Source organism: Callospermophilus lateralis, chromosome 11 (assembly GCF_048772815.1).
Source record: "Callospermophilus lateralis isolate mCalLat2 chromosome 11, mCalLat2.hap1, whole genome shotgun sequence".
NCBI lineage: Eukaryota > Metazoa > Chordata > Mammalia > Rodentia > Sciuridae > Callospermophilus > Callospermophilus lateralis.
The window spans coordinates 15851955-15874265 of NC_135315.1; the positions used below are offsets into that span (position 1 = coordinate 15851955).

The 22311-nt window shown below is 49.8% G+C and overlaps 1 protein-coding gene across 2 annotated transcripts in view; it reads left to right on the forward strand.

Annotated features, from left to right (window-relative positions):
- Positions 1-18299, forward strand: part of Marchf10 (membrane associated ring-CH-type finger 10) — an 81529-nt gene extending 63230 nt beyond the window's left edge. For both annotated transcript variants that reach the window (XM_076870970.2, XM_076870971.2), the window contains exons 8-10: positions 9527-9640; positions 14877-14919; positions 18247-18299. In XM_076870970.2, the coding sequence (XP_076727085.2) occupies positions 9527-9640; positions 14877-14919; positions 18247-18299 (210 nt within the window). The remainder of the gene's footprint in view (positions 1-9526; positions 9641-14876; positions 14920-18246) is intronic.
- Positions 18300-22311: the final 4012 nt, after the last annotated feature.

A 22311-nucleotide genomic window follows, 5' to 3' on the forward strand; every position in this document is an offset into this window, starting at 1 on the left:
TATCATGTTGTTTTATATTAAGTGTATATTGTATTAGAGCATTTTCAACATTGTAACAAAATGCCCAAGGCTAGACCACTTTAAAAAGAAAATAGGCCATCCATGCCATGGTCCTTCCAGGTGGGAACAAAGAATAGAGGTTTATTTAGCTCACCATTCAAGGGCCCATATCTGGTGATGGCCTTGCTGGCAGATCCCTGATGACATAGAACATTGCATCATGTAGCAAGAAACAGGAAGCACTCTCTTACTCTTACAAGCCAACAGGATTCAATCATGGGGGCTTCGTCTTGGCAATCTTATCTAATCCTAATGCCCTCCCAAAGGCCTCACCTATAAGCATATAGTCAGATTAAATGTCCATCTTCTTAATGCTTCACAGTGTATCAGTTAACTTTCCGTCATGATAATGAAACACCTGAGGCAATTAACTTACAAAGAGAAAAGGTCTATTTTGGCATGTGGTTCTGGAGGTTCCAGCTCAAGATTGAGTGGCTCATTGCTTTGAGCCTCTAGCACAATATGAAAAGAGCATGTGGTGAAGCAAACTGTTCACCTCATGAGCCAGGAAGCAGAGGGAAAAAGAAGATGACACTGATGTCCCACAATTCTCTTCAATGCTCCCAATGACCTGAGGAGCTCCCACGAGGCCCCACCTACCTCCTGAGGCTCCATTACCTCCCAACCGTGCAAGCCCTTTACACATCCAAATCACAGCACTGAGGGCTAGATTTCAACATGTAAATCCTGGGGGAAACACTGAGACCCTAACCAATACAGTACCCATCACCCCTCAGGGACTGCGGGATATAAGAAGCTTAGGAGTCACCGCTCTGTCCTGACAACAGGAAAAGCTGAACAAACTGATAAATCAACAACTCTTCTTAGATACATAAGAAAAAGGAGATCACAGGACAAACCACTGTCCCTAAAATTGGAGAGAGGACCGCAACTTACCAGAGCAGAAGCTCACAAGCAGAAGCCTCTGTGGGAACAGTGCTGGACACAGAAACCTAAACTGTAATTAGTGAACTGCTGAATGCAGTGTGGACAGTCTGAGAGTCAAAAACTCCAAGGAAAACCAGTCATCAGGGTGTCCCCACACTTTTGTGAGTTTTATCTCCAGGAGCTTAATCAGGTTTTTGCAGTGAATATCAGAAAAAAAATCCCTTCACACTTCCGGCGGTGGGAGGGAGCAGTAGCCGTGTCTGTATGCGCCAGATTGTACAAAAGTTATATGTTTTAGTCTGCTTGACATCACTATAACAAAATACCTGAGATAATTAACTTATAAAGAAAAAATACTTATTCTGGCTCACAATTTTGAAGGTCCCAGACCAAGACAGGGTGGTCCCACTGGTTTGGGTCTCTGGTGAGTGAGCTGGATGGTAATGGCAAGGAGCACCTAGTGGAGCAAACTACTCGCCTCATAACCAAGAAACAAAAAAATAGAAAGAGGCAAGGGTCCCACAGTTTCTCCTTCAAGAGAAGATCCCCGATGACCAAAGAATCTCTCACCAGGCCCCACCTCTTAAAGGTTCCATCTCCTCACAGTAGCATCACCTTGGGGACCACATGGACTTTTTGGGGATAATCTACCTCAAAACCATAGTAGGATAACATATGTATAATGGAAATACCAAAAAAGAAGAGAGAAAGGAATAGATTGTATCACTGAAGCAAGAGCAACTAAGAATTTCTCCCACCTTAATGTCAAGACATCAAACCAGGGGCTGGGGCTGGGGCTGGGGCTCAGCAGTAGCACACTTGCCTGGCATGTGTGAGGCACTGGGTTCGATTCTCAGCACCAAGTATGAATAAATAATGAATAAATAAATAAAGGTCTACCAATAACTTAAAAAAAAAAAGACACCAAATCAGAACTCCAAGAGTCTCAGAGAACACCAAGCAGGATAATTGTGAATAAATAAATAAATAAATTGTGATTTATCTTATTTAAGATGGAAAAAAATCAAAGAGAAAGAAAAAAAAAATCCTTCAAGAAGCTAAGAAGAAAAACCACCTCCCCTGTATAAAGCAAAGTTAAGATTCATATCCAACTTCCCAGAAAACATATAAGTAGAGCAAAATATTTAAAACATTGGCCAACCTCGAATTCATAGGTTGCTTATCCTGGGATGATGTCTACCTGCTGGACAAGTGGTAATCCTATACCCTGCAAAACTATCCCTCAAAATTAAAGTAGACATTATCACTATATATATATATATGATTACACTACAGGTGTGACTTTGCACCATATTCAGGCAGAGGAAGGAAAAGTTGAGCTCTATTTGTGCACAATATGTCAAAATGCATTCCACTGTCATGAGTAACCAATTAGAACAAATTTTAAAATAAAATAAAATTTGAAATAAAACTGAAGTAGAAATAAAAACTTTTTCAAAGACTTAATACCCCAAAAGGATGTAAAATATCACAGATAACTGTAGATTACAGTCACGGGCTTCCAATGACCTTTTAGTGATGAACAGCATTTGGTGACGGTGTGTACCACATCGCCCAGCTGTGCATGCTGTACCATCTAGGCTTGTGTACACCACTCTGCGACCATCACACAGCAATAAAATTGTCTACAAACACATTTCTCAGAATGCATCCCCATAGTTAAGGAACACACAGCTGCAATTATACACTGAAATGATATTTTGTATATATTAAGTTAATAAAATACATGGCTAACATTAATTTCACTGATTTACTTGTTTAATGTGGTTACTGTAATTTTTCAGATTACTTATGTGGTTTGCATTGGTGCCTCACATTGTATTGTACTGGACGGTTCTGATCCAGAAGGTGCCTTGCACATAATAACCATCAATAACATTTATCTAATAAATGTAGCCCAGCATTATTACCATTATGACTTAAAACTGCCCCCTCCCCGGGCTTATAACACGATTCCAAAAAAGCACTAACAATCATGACTGTAGCGCACATGATTTTAAAACTGTAAAACCATTGTTAACAACCAGAACGTCACCCCTCAGAGGGACTCACTTCAGCTTTTAGATTATTAGCCTGCTTCCAGACCTTCCTCTGCAAACATTTTGACAGCTGAATCAAAATAGTGTGCATGAGTCTGGGCAATTCTACAGTTTCTTTTTTTAAACCCTAAGGTGCTAGACAAAGGAACACAATTCTGATAAGAATAAAGGATATTGGAATCTCCTAATAAGTCAGGCTACATCAGCGTTGCAAAGACTGGACCTCAGAAGTTTAGAGAAAGAAGAACAGAAAGAAAAAGGGGGCGAAGGAAGGAAGGATCAGAGGGACAGAGGTGGGGAGGAAGGAGAAAGAATTTCTTGAAAAATACGTTCAGCATTTTGAGGCCTGAGACTCTCCCAACACTCCTAACCCCAAACACGAAGGTCTGACACGAGAAGCAAAGTAACTCACACTCTGGAATGTTGAGTCAGAACACTGAAAGGAACCAGGCGTGCTGAGCGCCAGCCAGAGTGTAGACAGACTCTTCTCGAAAAGTAGATCATTCCAGAAAGTAAGTAAGCCCCACGAACTACCTGAGAAGGAGGATATGCCCAGGTAAGGCTGGTCCCCCAGGACACTATTAGGATGCTCGCTAGACATCACAGACCCCATATAGCCCGGGAATGCCTTGTCTAGAAAAGACCTCTTTGGGTCCCAAGCATTTCATGTTGTTCTTCCTGCCAAGCTGCTGCTACCATGCCACCTTGGCTTACCAGTGATCTTTGTAGGATTGACCCAATAATAGCAAAATTCTCCAGTTGTCTTAAAAATGTTTGCACTCCCATGGAGCCTGAGGAAGCCTGTCCTGCTGAAAAGCTCGCCAGCTCCAAGATCGGAACCTGAATCCTATTCCCTTCCCTAAAGATGCTGGGTGAACCTGGGGAAGCTATGTCCGTTCCCTGGGCCTCAGCTCTCCTGTCCATCTGTGGGGAATGGGAGGTAATTCCTACCTTGCAGGGACGGATGAAAGAAAAGACTTGAGCCCCTAACAGAATGACACAGTGCCCGCCCAGAGAAGGCTCGAAGGGAGTGGGAACCACCACATCAGAGCCACAGAGACACCCACTTCTTTGGCACAAAGGACCAAAGTAGAATCCATCTCCATCATGGAACAATCCAAACCTACTGGCCCACACAGGGATCATGCCCAGGCCCTCCAACTCGCTGTTTCCCCCGAGTGGAGATAACGGGCTACAAGCACATTCTAGAAAGAACTGAAAGCAACTGTCTTTGCGGGGTCTGGGCAGGGAGGGGACGCAGGCACCCTCAAAGGCGCTGAGTGATGAGAGCTGAACAAAGGGCAAAAATGGGGACAAGGGCCAGCAGTGAGGCCACCGGGTCTGAAGTGAGGAGGGGTGCTTACCAGGGCCAGGAGGGCTGTCCAGGAGGGGAGAGAAGTGGCGGCCAGACCACTGCCCACAGCGAGGGAACAGGAGGAGCAAACACCCCGGGCCCTCGCTCCTCCGCCCCCTGGTCTCCTGCCCGCCAAACCCACTGGCCAAACCCAACGGGAAACCAGAGGGCGAGGGAGCCCAGCCATGCCGTCCACGGGGTCAGCCTGCAGGCCTCAGTGTCGGCTGGAAAGTGGCTCTGGAGGGGAGAGTGGAAAACGTCCAGCACGGTCATTACTCCACGTGGAAGCAGCAAAGCTGTTAAAATCAGTTTGGGTGAGAACCTGACAGGTCATCAAAGCCTTCTGGAAACGCCCTCCATTGTGATCCCAGTGGGAAGGTGCTGCAGACCCACCCTGCGGGAGGACGGCAGGGCTCACACTTTCACAGCAGTTGTGCCTGTTCCTTCCCGTGGCCTGTTGTGAAGGTAACAGCGTCTGTTTGCTACAGGTCGGAGCTAAACTCGAGACACAAGCGAAGTGCAACTCAGAAGAGTTCAGGACCCTCCACACGGACCAAGACTGTGGTCCAACACACAGCTACCCACGGAGCCACGGACCTCGGCCTGTGCCTCAGAAATGAGCTCAGAAATGGCAGGCCCTCTGACGGGAACAGCCCAGCAGGGGTGGCCCCCAGGTGGCCCTGGATTGATCTGTGTCCCCATGTTCCTGTGCCTCTGAGGGCCTGGTTCCTTTTCCCATCCAGGCCATGGCTCCTACAGGCCTCTCAGCCACCCTCGGTGCTGGTCACTCCTTGGAAAAGAGGTTCCCTTCCAGAGAAGTGGGGTAACTGGTGCCAAACCTAGCTATACAAAGATAGGGACAAAACCAAAACCAGAACAGGTCCACTGGCTTCAGCCCAGCCTGACTCTCCCCTGACCTCAACTAAGTAGTCCACGAGCTTCTTTTATCTTATGCATTTCCATTTAATTGTTTTCTTTTGCTTTTAATTATAATAATCATGCAAAAATCTCCCATAGTTCACCTCCCCAGATAACAGCTTTTAACTGTTAGCTGCAGGTCTTTTTTTTCCTTATTAAAATGTCACTGCCCAGGCTCAACCCAAGATTCTGATTTGATTGGCATGGCCTGGGGCCAAGTAACAATTTTTAAAATTGTGCCAAAATACACATAACATGAGACTTTAGCCAACTTTTAAAACACTTATTGAAGCCCCACATAATGGTGCTCACTGTAATCCCAGATATTTGGGAAGCCATGGCAGGAGGATTGCAAGTCTGGGGCCAGCCTGGGCAACTTAAGTGAGATAGGGATCTCAAAATAAAAAATGGAAAGGGCTGGGGGTGTGACTTTACCACTAAGTACCTCTGGGTTCAATTCCCAACACTATAATAAATAAATAAATGGCATTTATTGAACAACTACTATATGTCAAACATGGGGCTGCAGATACTCGGCAGTCCAAGGCCAACCCAGTCACTTCTTCCTAATGAGGAAGTCCCCACAGTAGCCATGAACACAATAGGGGAAGATCAGAACAAGGGACCTGCAAAATCTAGGTTTTGCTCCCATAGTTCCAATCGCATATGTATTTATTGAGCACACGCTACGCACCAGGCACTGTGAGTACAGGTGGCAACGAGATATGGGCCCCACCCTCACACACCTCAATCCCAGACCACCTGCCTGAAAGCCTGTGTTGAATTCTTGCCTCCTGGGGCATGTTTTTGTTTTGGAAAATGCCACTTCCACCTGTGTCAGCTCAATTTGCATGATGCCTAGGGGAAACGGGCAAACAGAGGTTACTGTCCCCCCTAATAAGTGGAGTCACTCTGGCCTCACACAGTTAAAACTCCCTGCCCTGCATCACAGTGTTTGGTGACGTCAGGCTGCCCATCTGCCCGGCAGCACTGTCGGGGCCGTGCCCGCTGGGCCCTGGAGATGAGCTCCCCGCTGCCTCTGTTCTGCGGCACAGGAGGGTCTCAAGGGCCGCCGGCTGCGGCTGTTTTGAAGCACAGGGCTGGCCTTGCTCCATCTCAGTCAAAGACAGATGTCCTCGGACACATGCAGGCACCTAATCACCCTTAGACCTGGGAGCATCTCTGGAACAAATTTGGAGATTTGACAAAATGTCCAGCCAGGCTGTCAGGCTCTTCGAGGGCACTGCCTGGGCATTGAAAGTTCCCCTGGGTAGCAAGCCTGTTGGCCAAAGGGAGGGTAAAGAAAATGAAGGGTGGGAAGAGAAAAAAAAGAAAGAAAATCAGCTGCTTGGTGGGCCTTGTTGTCCAGAGCTTGCATCCACGGCTTCAACTGCCTTCTCCTTTCCCCATGTCCCCACCCCCTCCTGCCACTCCCAGTTGCTTCAGGCTGGTGACAAAGGGAAGACCACGTGGGAACCAGAGCGCGATGTGATTGGGTCAAGTGGAGAGTGGATCAGGAGTAGTTCCAATAAATAACGTTCCAAAACCTATTTCATTTGCTGATTGAATGCCACCGAGCTCTCAGTCAACAGGTCCCTCCCACTTGTGGCTGGGGAGTGGAAAGGATGCCTCTGGGTTGCCTACCAAGCCAGCTCCAATTGGCCGACCCAGCCGTGTCAGCATCGCAAGCTCTGCAAAGGGCTCACGTAAAGAGGAGCCGCGAGATTTATGGCACCACGCGACAGGTTCCCTCCCACAGAATAGAGAAGAGACACAATCTGCTAGAAGTGACTTTTCAAATTATCTGCAGAAAACATTAGTGGATATTTTCCCATCTGCATGCCTGCAGGCCTTATTGAGTCATAAAAAGTAAATGATTTCCCTGAATGCTTTGACAAACCTGATAGTTCCAAGCCATTTTCTAGCTGATTGATTTGCCATTATGCATCAGCGTGTCTCTATGCAGAGGGCTCCCTGGCAAAGATGGGGCTGGACAGAAAGCCCTCATTCCCTCACAGGAGGCCAGGGCCAGGAGAGCCAGCAGGGGCCAAGGTGAAGGAGCTGAAAGGCCTGACAGGAAGGCTTCCCAGAGGAGGTGGCTTTGGAGACCATCCTGAAAGGAGGCGGCAGGCACCTGCTCTTAGGGAAGGTGGGAGGAGGCCTGGGAAACAGAAAAGTGAAAACAAGCAATTTGCTGTCTGCCTACTCAAGGCCAAGGTCAACAGAGCCCAGAAAACAAAGGCTAAAAATAGAAGTCTAACTGCTAAGGACAGGCTGGCTTGAGCCTTTTAAGATGGGCCCATAGGATGCTGGAGAAGCCTTGGGCAGTGACCTTGAGGCCAGTTGGCACCAAGATCCGGAGTTGGCCTGATTCAGAAGGAAGAGCACATCGATCCTTGCTCAACTTCCGCTCCTTTCCTGGCCACTATTTGGTCCTGGAAGAGGTGTGTTCTGCCCCAACTTCCTGAGCTGCCCTTGATCTAATAGGAACAGGAAGGAGGCACCCTGCAGTGGTCATGTGTCAAGTCCACAACGTGCTACTGTGCGCACCCAGAGTCACAGTTCTGACCTTCTTGAAGGGTGATGTGAAGGGCTGGCTCCCTGTGGGGCACTTTAGCCCTCCAGGACTGGACGGCTTCCTGAATTCAGCCTGGCCCATCCAGAGACCCCCGACTCATGGGACTTGGCATGAGAATGGTGAGGGATTAAAGGGCCTTCTCCTCATTTCCCCCCAAAGTAGGAATCCTCCCTTACTGCCCCACTGACTTATCCAAGGGGAAGGTCCAAGGACAGGGGCGCTATGGCCTAATGGCTCAACCTTGCCAGGCAGCACCTGCTTCAAGCTCCGGGGAAAAAGCAGAAATGGGCAAGGGGCATGGGCTCAGTGGTAGAGCACTGTGTAATAGGCACAGGGCCTTGGGTTTCATCCCAGGACCAAAATAAGTGAATAAATAAACAACAAGTGCAAGATGTGGTATACTGAATAAAGACACATGTTTAGGAGTCAGGGAGTAAAGGAACAAATGAAGTTCATCAGGAAAGCTTCCACAGGAGGTGACATTTGCAACAGCTGTGTAAGGAAGTTCTAGACATGGCCAGGCAGGCGAGTGGCATCAAAATAGACACATGAAAGCGACAGACGAAAGAAAGCTCAAGCAAAGGCCCTGAGGTGAGGTCCCCAATGCTACCTAAGATCCTGCCTGGACACACCTGGGGATTAGATGAGCAGCTGGCGGAAGGGGACTGTGGCCAGGGATGCCACTTGGTGGCAAGTGCAAGGCCCTGAGTTCAATCCCTAGCATGGCAAAAAAAAATAGACAACCTGATTGTAAAAGGGAGAGATGAACAGAACTGAGGTGTGGGGCTTTTTCTCTGGGCAAAAGAGGATCTAGGAAAACCAAGCTTCCCAGAGGCATCTGTGTCCCAGATTGTCCCGCAGTGAAGTTGGCACTTCTAAGACACATCTCGTCCTGTTTACTCCTGTGCTCAAAGACACCAGCAGTTCCCCCACACGCAGCATCACGTCCACACTGCTCACGTCTGCCCAGTGTGGTCCACATCTCACCATCTCCCAGCCCTTGCCAAAATTTTTTTTTTTTTTTTTTTTTTTTAATTTCAAAGCAAACGCCCGCCCCATGTGCTCCAGCCACACTACACAGGAGGGAATGTCGCTCACCACACGCTCCTCTCTCTCCATGGTCTCTAGTGGCCTTCAGGGTCTCTGTCCAGAAGACCTAACAGCCCCCCTCGGCACTTGTCCTTTAAGGACTGTCAAAGGCCACCTTCTCCAAGAAGCCCGCCCCCAGCTCACAGTCACCAGTCTCTCTTCCTCCTTTCATCTCCATTGTGACACCAGGCTCGGGTGGCTGCTATCAGAGCTGTTTGTGACTGAGGCTCTCTCCTCCGCATCAGGTGACCAGCTCCCAGCAGGGAGCTCTGAGACCTCCTGCCCTCTGCTCCCCACAACTCCAGACACAAAGCTTTGCACTCATGACTGCTCGGCTCGTATCTATGGGGCAGGATGGAGCCTGCCAAATGGAGCTTTCTCAGTACCTTGTCCGTGAAGTAGTACAGAACTCCACCCCTGCTGCCTCTGGCTCCGTCCCCTGATCCCCAAGGGTGGTCCTTGCTTTGGAACTTGGACTCTAGTCACACTCTTCTCAGCTCTAGGTCTTGCTCCTCCCCCCCCCCTGCCCCCATTGAGATCATGAATACGGATCTGACGAGCTTCCTTTTCCATATTTAGACACAAAATGAGCTGATGAATTCAGGCTTATACCTGGTGCTGCTGCTTCACCTGTATGAGCAGCGGTTTGCAGAACTCATGAGACTCAACTACAGCCGGGTCTCAAGGGAGAGGGTAAGTCTGGTCCCGAACCCGCACTGTCTCCTGTGGCCTAAAAAACTATGGGGTGTGTTTATTAGATGTGCGTCTGTTGAGGTCCTCACGGTCACTTGGTAAGATATGGGACTCTGGTCAGGACCGAGACTAGAGCTGCTAAGTGTATCTACAGTGACCCTCTGTATGAAAAGTGATATGATATAGTGATTAAGTGGTCATTAGTGATCATATAAGAAAGTATGTCCCCCAAAATAGAAACCAGCAATGATGTGGGGGCTGGGTGTGCACTGTGTGAGCGTGCCCACTGCCCGAGCACGGAGGACCTGTGAAAAAGAGGGCTCTTCCCCACAGGAGATCTGGTTAGCCATCAGACTGTAAGAGGACCTCTCTTCCTGATTTGCTTTGGATCCATGGGTACATTATACCAGCACGTGTGTGTGTGTGTGTGTGTGTGTGTGTTTGTGTGTGTGTGTGTGTGTGTGTACCTGCAGGCACCTGCTGAAGGAGAAAGGATACCAAGAAATAAAGATGCTGGTGTGACTCTGTCAGAGGCATGGCCATGTATTTACCAGGCATGGTCATCTGTGGCCACCCTTCCTTTAACAAGAAGTCCAGGGTCCTCTAGGTGGCCAGGTGATATGGAGGGAGAGGCCTGCTCTACTTCTAACTCTGTGGCTTGGCCTTTGCAAAGTCAACCACGGGCTGACCTCTGAAGTGTCCTAGAACACTTAGTCATTGTTAAGTCAGCACCTTGGGTCCCAGGAGCCTAATGACTGGCTGTGGCCAGGCCAGGCAGGAGCCAGGCCAGGGGCACCATCCTTTCCTTAGGTCATGCCAGGGGGCAGCTGTCTTCTTAGTGTTTTGGATTCCCAGGACTACCCTTGAAGCTCGGATCCTGACCTCTGCTCACGTCAGAAGGCCATGATAAGAAGGTAGGCCAGAGTGGCAGTGGACAAGGCACGGACAGTGCCATGAGGCCGACTTAGTGATCTGCCATCTATCCCATATGCCTCTCTTCCTCCTTAATTTCTTTTCCTTCTTTCTTTATTTTTTTTTCTTCCTCTCTCCTCCTCCTCATCCTTCTTTCTCAAGTGGACAGGAGGCATCTGCCACACCAGTTATGCCTAGAGACCCAAGCCCTGTGATCCCAGGTGTGGCTTACATGACCTCAGGTGTGGGCTACTGGGATCTATTGGGAGCCACCCCTATTAAAAATACCAGATTCAAGCCATCCGCCATACAAAGTCTAGATTCGTTCCTGCTTTAAACACTGAGCTCTCAAGTAAGCAAACAGGCTGGGTCTCTGCCAGCATGTCTTCTCAGGAATCTCACCCTCTTTTTGACCCAGGCCTGTCCTTCCTTAACCCTTCCATGGTTTTAACGGTAACATAAATTCCTCAGAGAAATACATTTTTTTAGAAAAGGAAAGTACAGGAAGCAGGAAACAATCCTTTGTTAACATTTCTGTAACCTCATTTTCGTGATTCCACATCATTTTAATGAACTTTTTATTGCACACTGAGCTTCAAGACAGCCAGGGTTGTCGTAGGTCACAGACGGTCCCTGCAGCAGTGAGCCAAGGTGGTGGACATCAGCCACCCAACTGCAAAGCAAAACACGAAGTCAAATAGTACCACCCAACAGATGAACGCCAAGGCCCGAGAGCACTGATGCTAAGCAACCTTCCATTAAAGCCATTCTGTGGAAGGCCCTCATTACCCCAGGAGCAAGGAGGGACCAGGGTGTAAGGAAGCAGAAAGAGCCAGGCAGCACTCACCTCTCACCACCAGCTCACGGTTAACCTGAGAAACCCTGAGACAGACCCCCCTTCAATCATCCAGCAAGAACTGGTATGAACCACCCATTAAGAGGCAGCCATAAGGAAGCAAGAAACCAATGGATTTTGTCATATTCACACTCTTTTGAATTTCGGCCTTGGTATTTTCCTGTAGAAGATACTCAGAATCCAAGGGTGACATTTAGGAAAAGAGAGGTACGAAGCCAGGAGAGAAACCCTCCTGCCTGTTCTTTTACCTGCCAGAACCAGAGAATTGGGCTTCTTGACTATCTCATTAAGAGTCCTTAATGCTGGCGATGGCTCTTTCCCTGCTCTGACATGCCCTGCCCTGCACCAGGGGAGAATATGGGCTCAGAGAATAAGGCTGGCAGCCATGATGCCACAACGTTCCTTTCTTTGAGGAGTTTATGAACAAGCTGGGAGACAAGACTCACATGTTTATAAAGACATAAAATAACTGAAAAGGAGTGACTGAGCAAGAGAACCAGGGGCCCAGTGAATTCCTAGAGGCTGTAAAGTTGACAAGACAGCATCTCTCTGGCTGGGGCTTCCTGGCCATCCAACAATTCTGTTAATCATCTCTCTTCTCAATGAGGATGTGAGATATTTGAAGACAAAGCCAGGACTTCTACACCTGTCTCTCTTGCTGAGTACAGGCTTTGTCACAGTTGACTGCTGACCATGTCCACAACACTATGGATTCCAGGAACATTGGGTGACTACAAATGTGCCAAAGAAAGAAGTGGTGTGTTTCGGTTAGGGTCTCATTGACCACTTGGGCACAGTCTCTTATGTCTTCTATATCCCACAGAAGTGCTTAGAAAATGCCTGGTACATGATAGTTTCTAAAAAAAAAAAAAATAGAACCCAGGGGCACTCAACCACTGAGTGCCACATTCCCTGCACTTATTTTTTTTTTTTTTTTAAGAGAGAGAGAGAGAGGGGAAGAGAGAGAGAGAGAATATTTTTAATATTTATTTTTTAGTTTTCGGCGGACACAACATCTTTGTTTGTATGTGGTGCTGAGGACCGAACCTGGGCCGCACGCATGCCAGGCGAGCGCACTACCGCTTGAGCCACATCCCCAGCCCTTTTTTTTTTTTTTTTTTTAGAGACAGGGTCTCTCTGAGTTGATTAGTGCCTTGCTAAGTTGCTGAGGCTGGCTTTGAACTCATGATCCTCCTGCCTCAGCCTCCTGAGCCATTGGGATTATAGGCATGCACCACTGTGCCCAGCGCTCAATAACTTTTTAATGCACAATGAATCAGAACCTACTTCTTCCAGGGAGTGAGTCCAGAATCATATTTTTAGAGAAAGTTATAATACAAATTCCTAGAGAGAATAGTACTCTAGGTAAAGGAACACTCCAAAATCAAGGTATATTCATTAATTCTGCATACTTACTCTATGCCTGGTTCTAAATTAGATGCTGAGAATACAGAGATAAGACCCTCCTTGCCTATAAGGCACTCAGCATCTAAAGACAGAGAAACACACCTCAAACTGTGCCTGGCTCATGATAGAAGACTGAGCTGGAGGAGGAGGAACTCAGTGCAGAGCAGAGTTAGATGCAGTGAAGGGCTGTCATCTCCACCCACCTCCTTCCCCCTTTTCTCTGAGACAGAGTCTCCAGCCAGGCTCTTCAGGGACACCAGCCAGTGTTTGGGAGGCCTTAATTCTAATCCTTCAGGTCACACCCTCTGCCAGCAGTCTTCCCTGCTCTGGGAGCCTGGTGGCAATGCTGCTTCTGTTACTGCTCGAGTCAACTAATCAATATTTAAACTAAATCTTTGCACGGATGGCAGATGGACAATGGGTGAGGAAGGAGAGGGTACTCTGTGCTGAGGAATATGCAAAGGCAAAGAAAAGTCAAGGAGTTGTGTGGCCAGGGCAGGCAGAAAGTGGCCCACGGTGTGGGCAGAGAGCCTGTCAGGAAGAGTCTGGTTATGGCTCTGGTAGCTACAGAACAGTTCCCAGCCTGGGATTGACAGGCCAGGAGACACGGATGTTTGATAACTGCAGGAGCCACATGGAGGGTGGGCAGGATGGTGGGGGAAGAGACCACCTGGGCAGCTGTTGCAATGGCACAGGGGATTGGAGGGCCACATGGGGGGTATGGGAGAAGGGCTTGGGTGGGTGTGGGGAGAGGGGAGGCTGAAGGCACTGATATTATTCTCTGCACATGCCCAGTGGGAGGCTGGCCTTTCCTCACTTCGGATGTCCTGGAGGGAGCACTGCCAGGATACACAAGTGCCTAGCAGCCTCTTTCCCTTCCACACCCACATGGAGCCTCCCAGTATTCAGGGCCTGCTCCCTTAGAGACTCCTGTTGGGGCTTCCTTCTTGCCTGGGTCTCATCTCCATCTGATTATTCCAGTGTCTTCTGAAGAAAGCACATCCCTTCGTCTTCTGTTAATGGTGACAAAGCCAGGCTAGGTGGCAGGGGAGGGGAGCACGGTGCCTGGGAGGCAGGTAGGGTGTGGAAATAACCCTCAGATCCCACTGGTCCATTCACGGCCCTTCCCCATTCCCACGGTTTCTACAAAACCAGAAACTCTTACCCTAAGGGACCAAATCTACCCAGAATACGAGAAGCCCAGGTTTGGCCCACAGTCAGGAAATCTTCCTGCTCACCAAGATGAACTTTTGTGGTGGAGCGTGAGGGTTGGTTAGCTAGACACATTCACCTGGCGACCGCAACCAGAAGATGGAGGCCAAGGTCAGCACGATCCCGGTGTATAATTTACCAGGTAACCAGGACCCATTACCCTGGATGAAATTCTATCCTTCTCCTGCCCCTGCCCCTCTCCACAGGCACAGGGACTAGGGCTGCCTCAACACTGTCCACGCAGTTGCCCAGTAACAGTGTCCAGCACCCCTTGTTTTGTCCCCAGCCTGTCACAAAGCCCCTCTTCTTCCAGGGGAAGAGCACCAGCCCCTTCTGCCTTGGAGCCCACGTCCCTGCAGGCTGGCACAATGGGCTCCCACGGAGTAAACAGTGTTTCTTATTGTGGCATAAAATGCCATAAAGTCAGAACAAAGAGAGAGCCCAGGGCCTTGATGGGGTCTGCTGCTTCCTGTGAGCAGAGAATACAACCGATTGTTTAAAAGCCAGTGGTGAGGCAAGTGGCCAGTGAGCACAGCCTTCACCCCCCACAGCCTATTCGGCCCATCAGGGAGGGATTCTGCTATTCAGATCAATCGCTGAAAGGAAGCAAGTCTGGCCACACTGCCAAATTTAGAAGCCCTGAAACAGCAAAGGTGACTCAGGTTATTGCTGCAGCTATGGGACTCGCTATGCTGAGTATGGACACTGCCCTCAGTACCTCTGCCCATTCCGTGCCCCTTTAAGGTGATGTAAGGGGTTTCTAGAACATTCTCGAGACTAGGGAACTGTACATCTGTTCACAATTGCATTAGAAAAACAATTCATTTCTCATTGTCTTCTTTCTCATAGTTGTCAAGAAATTACCCACAACCCAGACCGGAAGAAAATGAAAGTAGGTTTGGGGGTCAGTCCTGCCATTTTGAGGGTGTTTGCTAAATTACTCCTTTTCTGTTACTGTGTGGAACTTAATCCTATGGAAGGAAGTCATGACCACCACCCAGAGGCAAAAATAACACAGTAAAGCTTGGGAAAGTCACTGCAGCTAACAGGAAGGCGAGTCCAAGTATGCTGGATGCAGAGCAGATAAGAATTTTAATTCATCCTGAAAGCAAGGAGAAGGGTCAACAAAGGGGCAGAGGGTATCAGCAGGCGGAAGATAAGGGTTTTTTTTTTTTTTTTTTTCCCTTTTCCTTGCTGGGATTCTCCAGCATCCAGCACTTGGTGAGCTGGGGTGGGGGTGGGGGTGGGGTCTGTCAGGATCCTGTCTGGAATTTTCCTTCCCAAACCCTGAAGTGGGGACTGTTTGGCCATTACCAAAAGGAATTGCATTCAAAACAAGCAAGGGCTTGATTGGATTCTCTCACCATTCAGCCCAATTCAGTGGGTCTGCTGGATTCAGAACAAAGCAAACAGGTCTGAGAAAAGTCCCTGAAAGGCAGAGATCTCCAAGCATGTCCAGAAAAGTCTCCTCACTGTTCCTTATTTCATTCTGGACTGGAGAAAATGTGCTTAATTAAAGCGGGGGGGGGGGGGGTGCTCAAAGTCAGACTCAGGAAGAACTTCTCTATCAGGAGGGAGAATAAACACTGCAGTGAATTGAGGTGGGTGTGACTATTGGATCCCCAGGAGGTTCTCTGGGTGTGAAATCTTAAAACTACCTGCCTGTAAAGGTTTAGAACAGTAGCTCCTCTGCTGGCTTTGCCATCAGAACCACCGGGGCACTTACCCAAAACACAGATCCCCCGGGCCGTCTGGCGATGGGGCGGGGCCCTGCAACGTCTCTTTCAGGCACAGACCCCGGTGACTCTGATGCAGCTGGCCACGGGGATGTTTTAGATAACCCCACAAGACCCGCCCAGGCAGCTCAGCTCCCCCCAGGGTGGGACCCAGCCTGCGACCCGAGAGAGCCAATTTGTCATTCGGGGCACGCAGTCCCGGGGAGCCGAGCTGACCGTTTCCCGAGGCCGGGGAGGGCCCTTCCTTCCATTCACAAAAGGAGCCCACCGAGCCAGAGTCCCCGCGCGTCCGCGGAGTCCCGCGAGCCGGCCCAGGGCCCAGCGCCGCCTCCTGCTCGCGAGCCGGGGGACGCTCCGGGGGGCCGCCCGCAGACCCGGCCTGGTCGCCTGGGCCGACAGCCAGGAAGGGAGCGGTGAGGTCTTTCAAGGACCTTTGTGTCGCCGCAGCACGCACCACCTCCGGGGAAAACGCCTCTGCGCCGCGGCTGGTCGCTCCGCGGGTGCTCAGCTTGGCCCAGGCGAGAGCCACCGAGCCCCAGCGCAGCGGGCAGAGAGGACCGCAGGCCCCCGCGCCGCGCCCAGCTGCGCCCCCTCCCCAGCCCCGCCCCGGAGGCGCCCGCAGCTGTTCCCGGCTCCGGGAACCTGCGGCGCGGGGCGCGCCCCGGCGGGTTCGGTGGGCAGGGGCGCCCTCTAGTGCCCGGCGCGGGCCGCGGCAACCTGCCGCTCTGGCAGCCGCCGAGCCGCCCAGTCTGCTCCTCCAGCCATCCCGGCCGGGGCTTGGGGACCGGGAAGTGGCACCCTGGCCTCGGGGTCCAGGCCTCACGGAGGCTACCGTTTCTGAAGGGCAGAAGAGCATCCTTAGTAGGCGCTGCTTGAAAGGCCGTCTCCGCGGAGCGGACGGAGGGCCCCTTTCTGTCCTCCCTGCTGCTCTGAGGCAGATGGTCCCACTGATCAGCCACAACTCTTGCCATCTTTTTCTGTGAACTAGAAGCAGCTTTAGGATCCCCACCACCACTTCCCGCCGGTCCTATCCCCAATGTGGGGGCAGCCAGTTATCCCCTGGAAACAGATTCTAGTCCTCCCCACCTGCCCCGGTCCTCCCCACCTGCCCCGGTGGGACCCTGGCAAGCTGGCCAGCGGCTGCCTTTGCCTGGCTTCACACCAGAGCCATTATCAAGACAAAAACCCAGACAGCCTGAGACAGAGCCAGAGGCCTCCAGCCATCCTTCTGGGCCACCTTTTTTTTTTCCCTCTCTCCCCCCCACCCCCAAAGCTGGCATGACTCACTTGGTCACGGGCACTTTGTTAATATGGGCTGCCAGCGCTGAGTCACAGCTGTGACCTGCCACCCCAGCTCAGTTCAGGTAAACAGGGAGGGAAAGGCAAAACATCAGGGTACACCAGGTGGCACAACAAGTGCCAGCTTCCTGGTGGCTCTGTGGTGCCTACTGGGCACCCTTTGCTGAACTTGGGAACCAAAGCCCCAAATGGCACCAAGGTAAGAGAGAGTCCCTGGAGAGAGTCCCTGGATATGCATGCCAACTTGTCACACAACTCTGTGACCCATCCCCTTAACAACACTTTCTAGCTGGCAAAAATGACTGTCACCATAGCCAAGACCAAGACCCTAGAGGGGAACAAAGACTACCTGTTGATATCCAGACAGGTGAGGACAGGACTGGGACAGGCATGAGGCCAAAGGCTGGGCCAGAGCACCCTCCCTTTTGCTCTCCCCCAAACACAAGCCTAGAAGCACAGAATGGGTGAGGAACTGGGCACCTTGTGGAGTAGGGGCTTCCATTAGGTGAAATGTAGCACTGAGAGGGTCCTGGTAAGGATGGGGGATGTCATTTGCTCCCAACTCCCTTCCCTTCTTCATCAGTCAGAAACCTTTCTCAATAGTGTTTTTCAAGGTGAAAAGAAATACACTGAGAACAAGATTTCCCCAATAATAAGGAGAGCCCTGCACTCTCGCTGCTCCACTGGGACTCTACTGCCACCCCAATGCCTCTGTGCCTTCCACCCTCCTGTCATGTGTTCTTCTGCCTCGCCATTGACCTAAAGAGACATCTTAGAAGCCTAACTCAATCTCTCCACCTCCCTGTCACCTCCGCTGCTAGGCAGTAGAGATTGATGTGGGGACATTATTCTGAGAGAAGGCAAAGTCTCTTCCAGCTATTTGGCCTGCAAACGTTAGTGTACCAAGCAGTGCCGGGATGCAGGGATGACTGAGATGCATTCATTGAGTGACTTACAGTGCAGCTTGCCTTTGGTCCAGCTGGAAGCCCTATAGGTCAGACTGGGGATTCCCCAGCCCCAGACTACAGATGTCTACCCCCATACTGTTCCAGGCATGGTAGCCATGTGTGTGACTGGCCATTGGGCCAGAGTGGAAGAATGAAGGGCAGCAATGCCATGCCCTTTCAGGGCAGATCCCACAGTCTGCTGTGGCCTATGGCCTGAGAGATCTTCTTGTTTTGTAGATTCCGAGTTGGGAGATGGAAATGAAAGCGTTTATCCAAGCCGGGTCATCTAGCAAGGAAGCTGGCCGTGGAGCTCAGCAGAGACCTCTCCACTCAACAACCCCTTCTATGCCCCCACATGTCTCCCTTCCTCCTCCTCCTTGCTGAAATTGAAACCAATGTGTTCCAAGTTACCATTTGTACCTTGTGCCACTCTCTCCCTGGGGTCTGGCTTGAGCATCCCAGGCAGCAACAGGAACCAGACGAGTCCCAGACAGCACAGGTCAGGCACCCTGGGGCTGTTGAGCACCTGGCAGGCTGTCCTGCTACTGCCCCTCAGCCCAGAAGCCCAAGGGGACCCAATGGCCCTGGCAGGCCCAGCAGACTGGGATCCCACTGCCAAGGCGCCTGTTCATGCCTCGCTCCTCCCCAAGTGGGATGGAGCTGTGCATTCAGTAAACTGACTTTATTCTCCCATCCTGTTTCATACTTATTTTCCTCCATGGATAAAGACTGAGGTTCTCTAGGGAGAAGGAGAAGGAGAGGGAGAGGGGAAGCACATCTCTCACCTCACCTGACTTTCACTTCTGCTTGCTGGCTGCCACCATGGGGGATGACACATCCCAGGTCTCCTTGGGCTGGGGCAGGCTAGTGCACCCTTGGAACCTGCTGGGTGTGTGGACTCCATGCTTCTCTCCTAATTACATCTAGGGGCACAAAGACTAAGTCAAGAGGGGGTCAGTGAGGAAATTGTGTCTGTGTAAGAGAAAAGATAGGTCAAAAAACTATTTAAAATGGAGGAAATATAAGTATAACACATGCAAACATGTTACACTAAGTGAAAGAAGCTAGGCCCAAAGGACCACATCTTCTATGATTCCATTTACATGAAATTTCTAGAAAAGTCTCTGGGGACTAGGAAAGAAAAAGGGATTGACAGTAGATGGGCCAGCCAGGACTTTGAGATGATAAAAGTATCATAAAGCTGGTTTGTGGTGATGTTTACACAACTAGACAAATTTGTTCAAGCTCATTGAACTGCACACGTACAATGGGAGGACTTGATGGCATAATTGTGTGTCTATAAATTTTCTGAAAAAAATAGAGGAAAAGCCAGAAAAGGAGTCCAGAGGGAGGAGGCTGAGATAGGAGGATTGCAAGTTCAAGACCAGCCTCCACAAATTAGTGAGATCCCATCTCAAAAAGGGAGGGTGATGTAGCTCTGTGGTTGAGTGTCCCTGGGTTAACCCCCAGTACTTTGGGAAAGAAAAGGGGTGGAGGAAAGACTACATGTTTAAAACTAAGTTTTATAGCCAAGGGGGGGGGGCAGGTGCCAGTAGTCCCAGTTACTCAGGAGGCTGGTGAGGGAGGATCACTTCAGCCCAGGAGTTCAAGTCCAGCCAGGCAACATGGGAAGACTCCATCTCAAAAAACATATAGAATAAGTTTTACAGAAAGCTGTATGGAATCCCAAGTGGCAGTGTAAACATCCTGAACTGTCAAGATGTTTACACAGCTATTTGAAAACCTGATGAGGGTTTCATTAGAAAACCATTGCATTTTTTTTAATATTTAGATGGACACAATATCTTTATTTATTTTTATGTGGTGCTGAGGATCGAACCCAGTGCCTTGAGCATACCAGGCCAGCGTGCTACCACTTGAGCCACATCCCCAGCCCCACCATTGCATTTTTGAAAACTGTACTCTTTCTACAGAAAACTTTTGGGCATTTACCCAAACAACTAGGACTGCCTCTGATGAAATTGGAGGTAGGAGAGAACATATCCCAGTGAGGCAGTGGTCCACGGCTCTGCCATATGGAGCTTTTCACCATGTGGACAAAGGCCCATTGATCAAAAAGAAGTGCTGAGGGCTGGGGTTATGGCTCAGTTGTGGACCGCTTACCTAGCCTATGTGAGGCACTGGGTTTGATTCTCAGAATCACATATCAAAAGTCAGTTCATCAACAACTAAAAAAATATTTTTAAAAATGTGTTAAAATATTAAAAAAATGAGTTAAAATATTATTTTAAAAAATAGGGCTGGGGTTGTGGCTCAGCAGTAGAGCATTCACCTAGCTCGTGCAGGGTCCTATGTTCGATCCTTAGCACCACATAAAAACAAATAAAATAAAGATATTAAAAAAGAAGAAGTGCTGAAAGGGGTGTCCTTCCCAAAAATCTAGTAGATTCTAGTGATTATTGCCCAAATCGCTGGAGGTTGAGGCATAGCAGGTGGATTATGGGGGTCTTTCCAAGCCTTGGCTCTTCCGGCATCCAGCATGGTGACCTTCCCATGTTTATCCACCATCAAATAAGTATGTGTCACACTTAACAGAAAAAAAAGCATGATGCTTACGACATGGAACTCAGTCTCATGGGAACAGTGGAACATATACCAGAAAAGTCCCATCAAGGTATATGAGCCTTCAGATCCTACTATAGAGCCAGGCCCGGGGTAAGCACACAGCTGACACTTGCCTGGAATGGTCACAATAAACTGTGAGGCCCGTGTTGTTAACCCCATGTCACCTGGGAGCAAACCCAACCTCAGGGAGGTTAAGCAACATAGGTCCACAGAGTGAAAGTTGGCTTGTCAGCCACGTGCACACACCTGAGCCTGTGTTCTGCTGCCCAAGACAGCACCTTCTTAACCAGCTTCAAAGTCAGGGGAATAGTGGTCCCCAAAGTCAAGGGTGCAGCAAATCACCTGCAGGAGAGAAAAGGGCCTTAAGGGATGGTGAAGCCCAGGGCCATGGAGAAGGGGAGGGGCAGGAGGGTGTGCACACAGATGTGGGGTGTGAGGGTGCCATTGGCCACAATATGGTCATTGGGCAGATTGCTGGGAGGGCCCCAAGATCAGGCCAGGGATCTGAGAGTCCATACATAGGCAGCAGGGAGCTTTCAAACACAGCCACCCAGGCTGCCAATGGCAGAGGAGGCATCCTATGGCTTCAGAGCTTGGGGTAAGCCAGCTCCTGGGGGGCGTTGGGTGTGTGCTTTCAGACCCGGGTGATTGCTGGTATAAACATCTAATTAGTCAACTCAGCCCCACCTCATTTCTGTGCACCGTGCCCCAGGGTCCCGGTGTCCCTCCTCCACTGCCTTAGGAAAGGAGGCCACGGAGAAACAAGAGGAAAGAGGTCACTCGGCCTTTAAATCTCAAAATAGGCTCTGGAACCCTCAGCAGGGATGATAGGTTGAGACGATGTTCTCCGTCTCCCAGCCTGACTGCCGGAGAGCAGGGCCTGGCTCCAGTCCTCACTGTGGGGCCAGCAGTTTTATAAGGCAGGGAGGGTGACGGAGAGGGAGCATGGGAAGCTCGTGTCTTTGTGCCTTGGTTTCCTAATCTGTAAAGGAGGACAAAAGCACCTACCTCATGGTGTGCTGGGAGTGAGCAGCTAGACGGGGGCCCAGGCATGGTCAGTGCAGCTGGCCCCCTAGCCTCAGGTTCCGTTCCCCCATTCCACCAACCACGGATCAAAAATATTGAAAAAAAGGGCTGGGGATACAGCTCAGTTGGTAGAGAGCCTTCCTCGCATGCACAAGGCCCTGGGTTCAATCCCCAGCACCACAAAAAGAAAAAGAAAAAAAAAATGTGTGTCTGTACTAAACAGATACAGGCTCTTGTCATTCCCTAAACAATATAGTATAACAGCTGTTTACATCCTACTTACGTTGGGTTAGGTATATAAGTAACCTGGAGATCATTTAAAGTATGAGGAGGATGTGTACAGGTTATATGCACAAATTCTACACCATTTTATATAAATGACTTGGGCATCCTCAGATTTGGATATCTGTAGGGGAAAAAAATCTACCTTGGATACTGAGAGGAACAAATCCTCCTCAGATATCAAAGGACAGCTATAATTTAATAAATATTTTATTATCATTATCATGGAGAATCATATGTCCAAGGCAATGCCCCAAGCCCTGGGGAAAACACAACACTCAAGTCCCAGAGAGAGGCGTGGAAGGGTGGCCCATCTCTGCATAAGCTGTCGGAATATACAGTGACGGAGGACCAGGTAACTCCCCCACTGCGTACCTTAACACCCCAAAAGTCTTCAGAGCTCAGAAT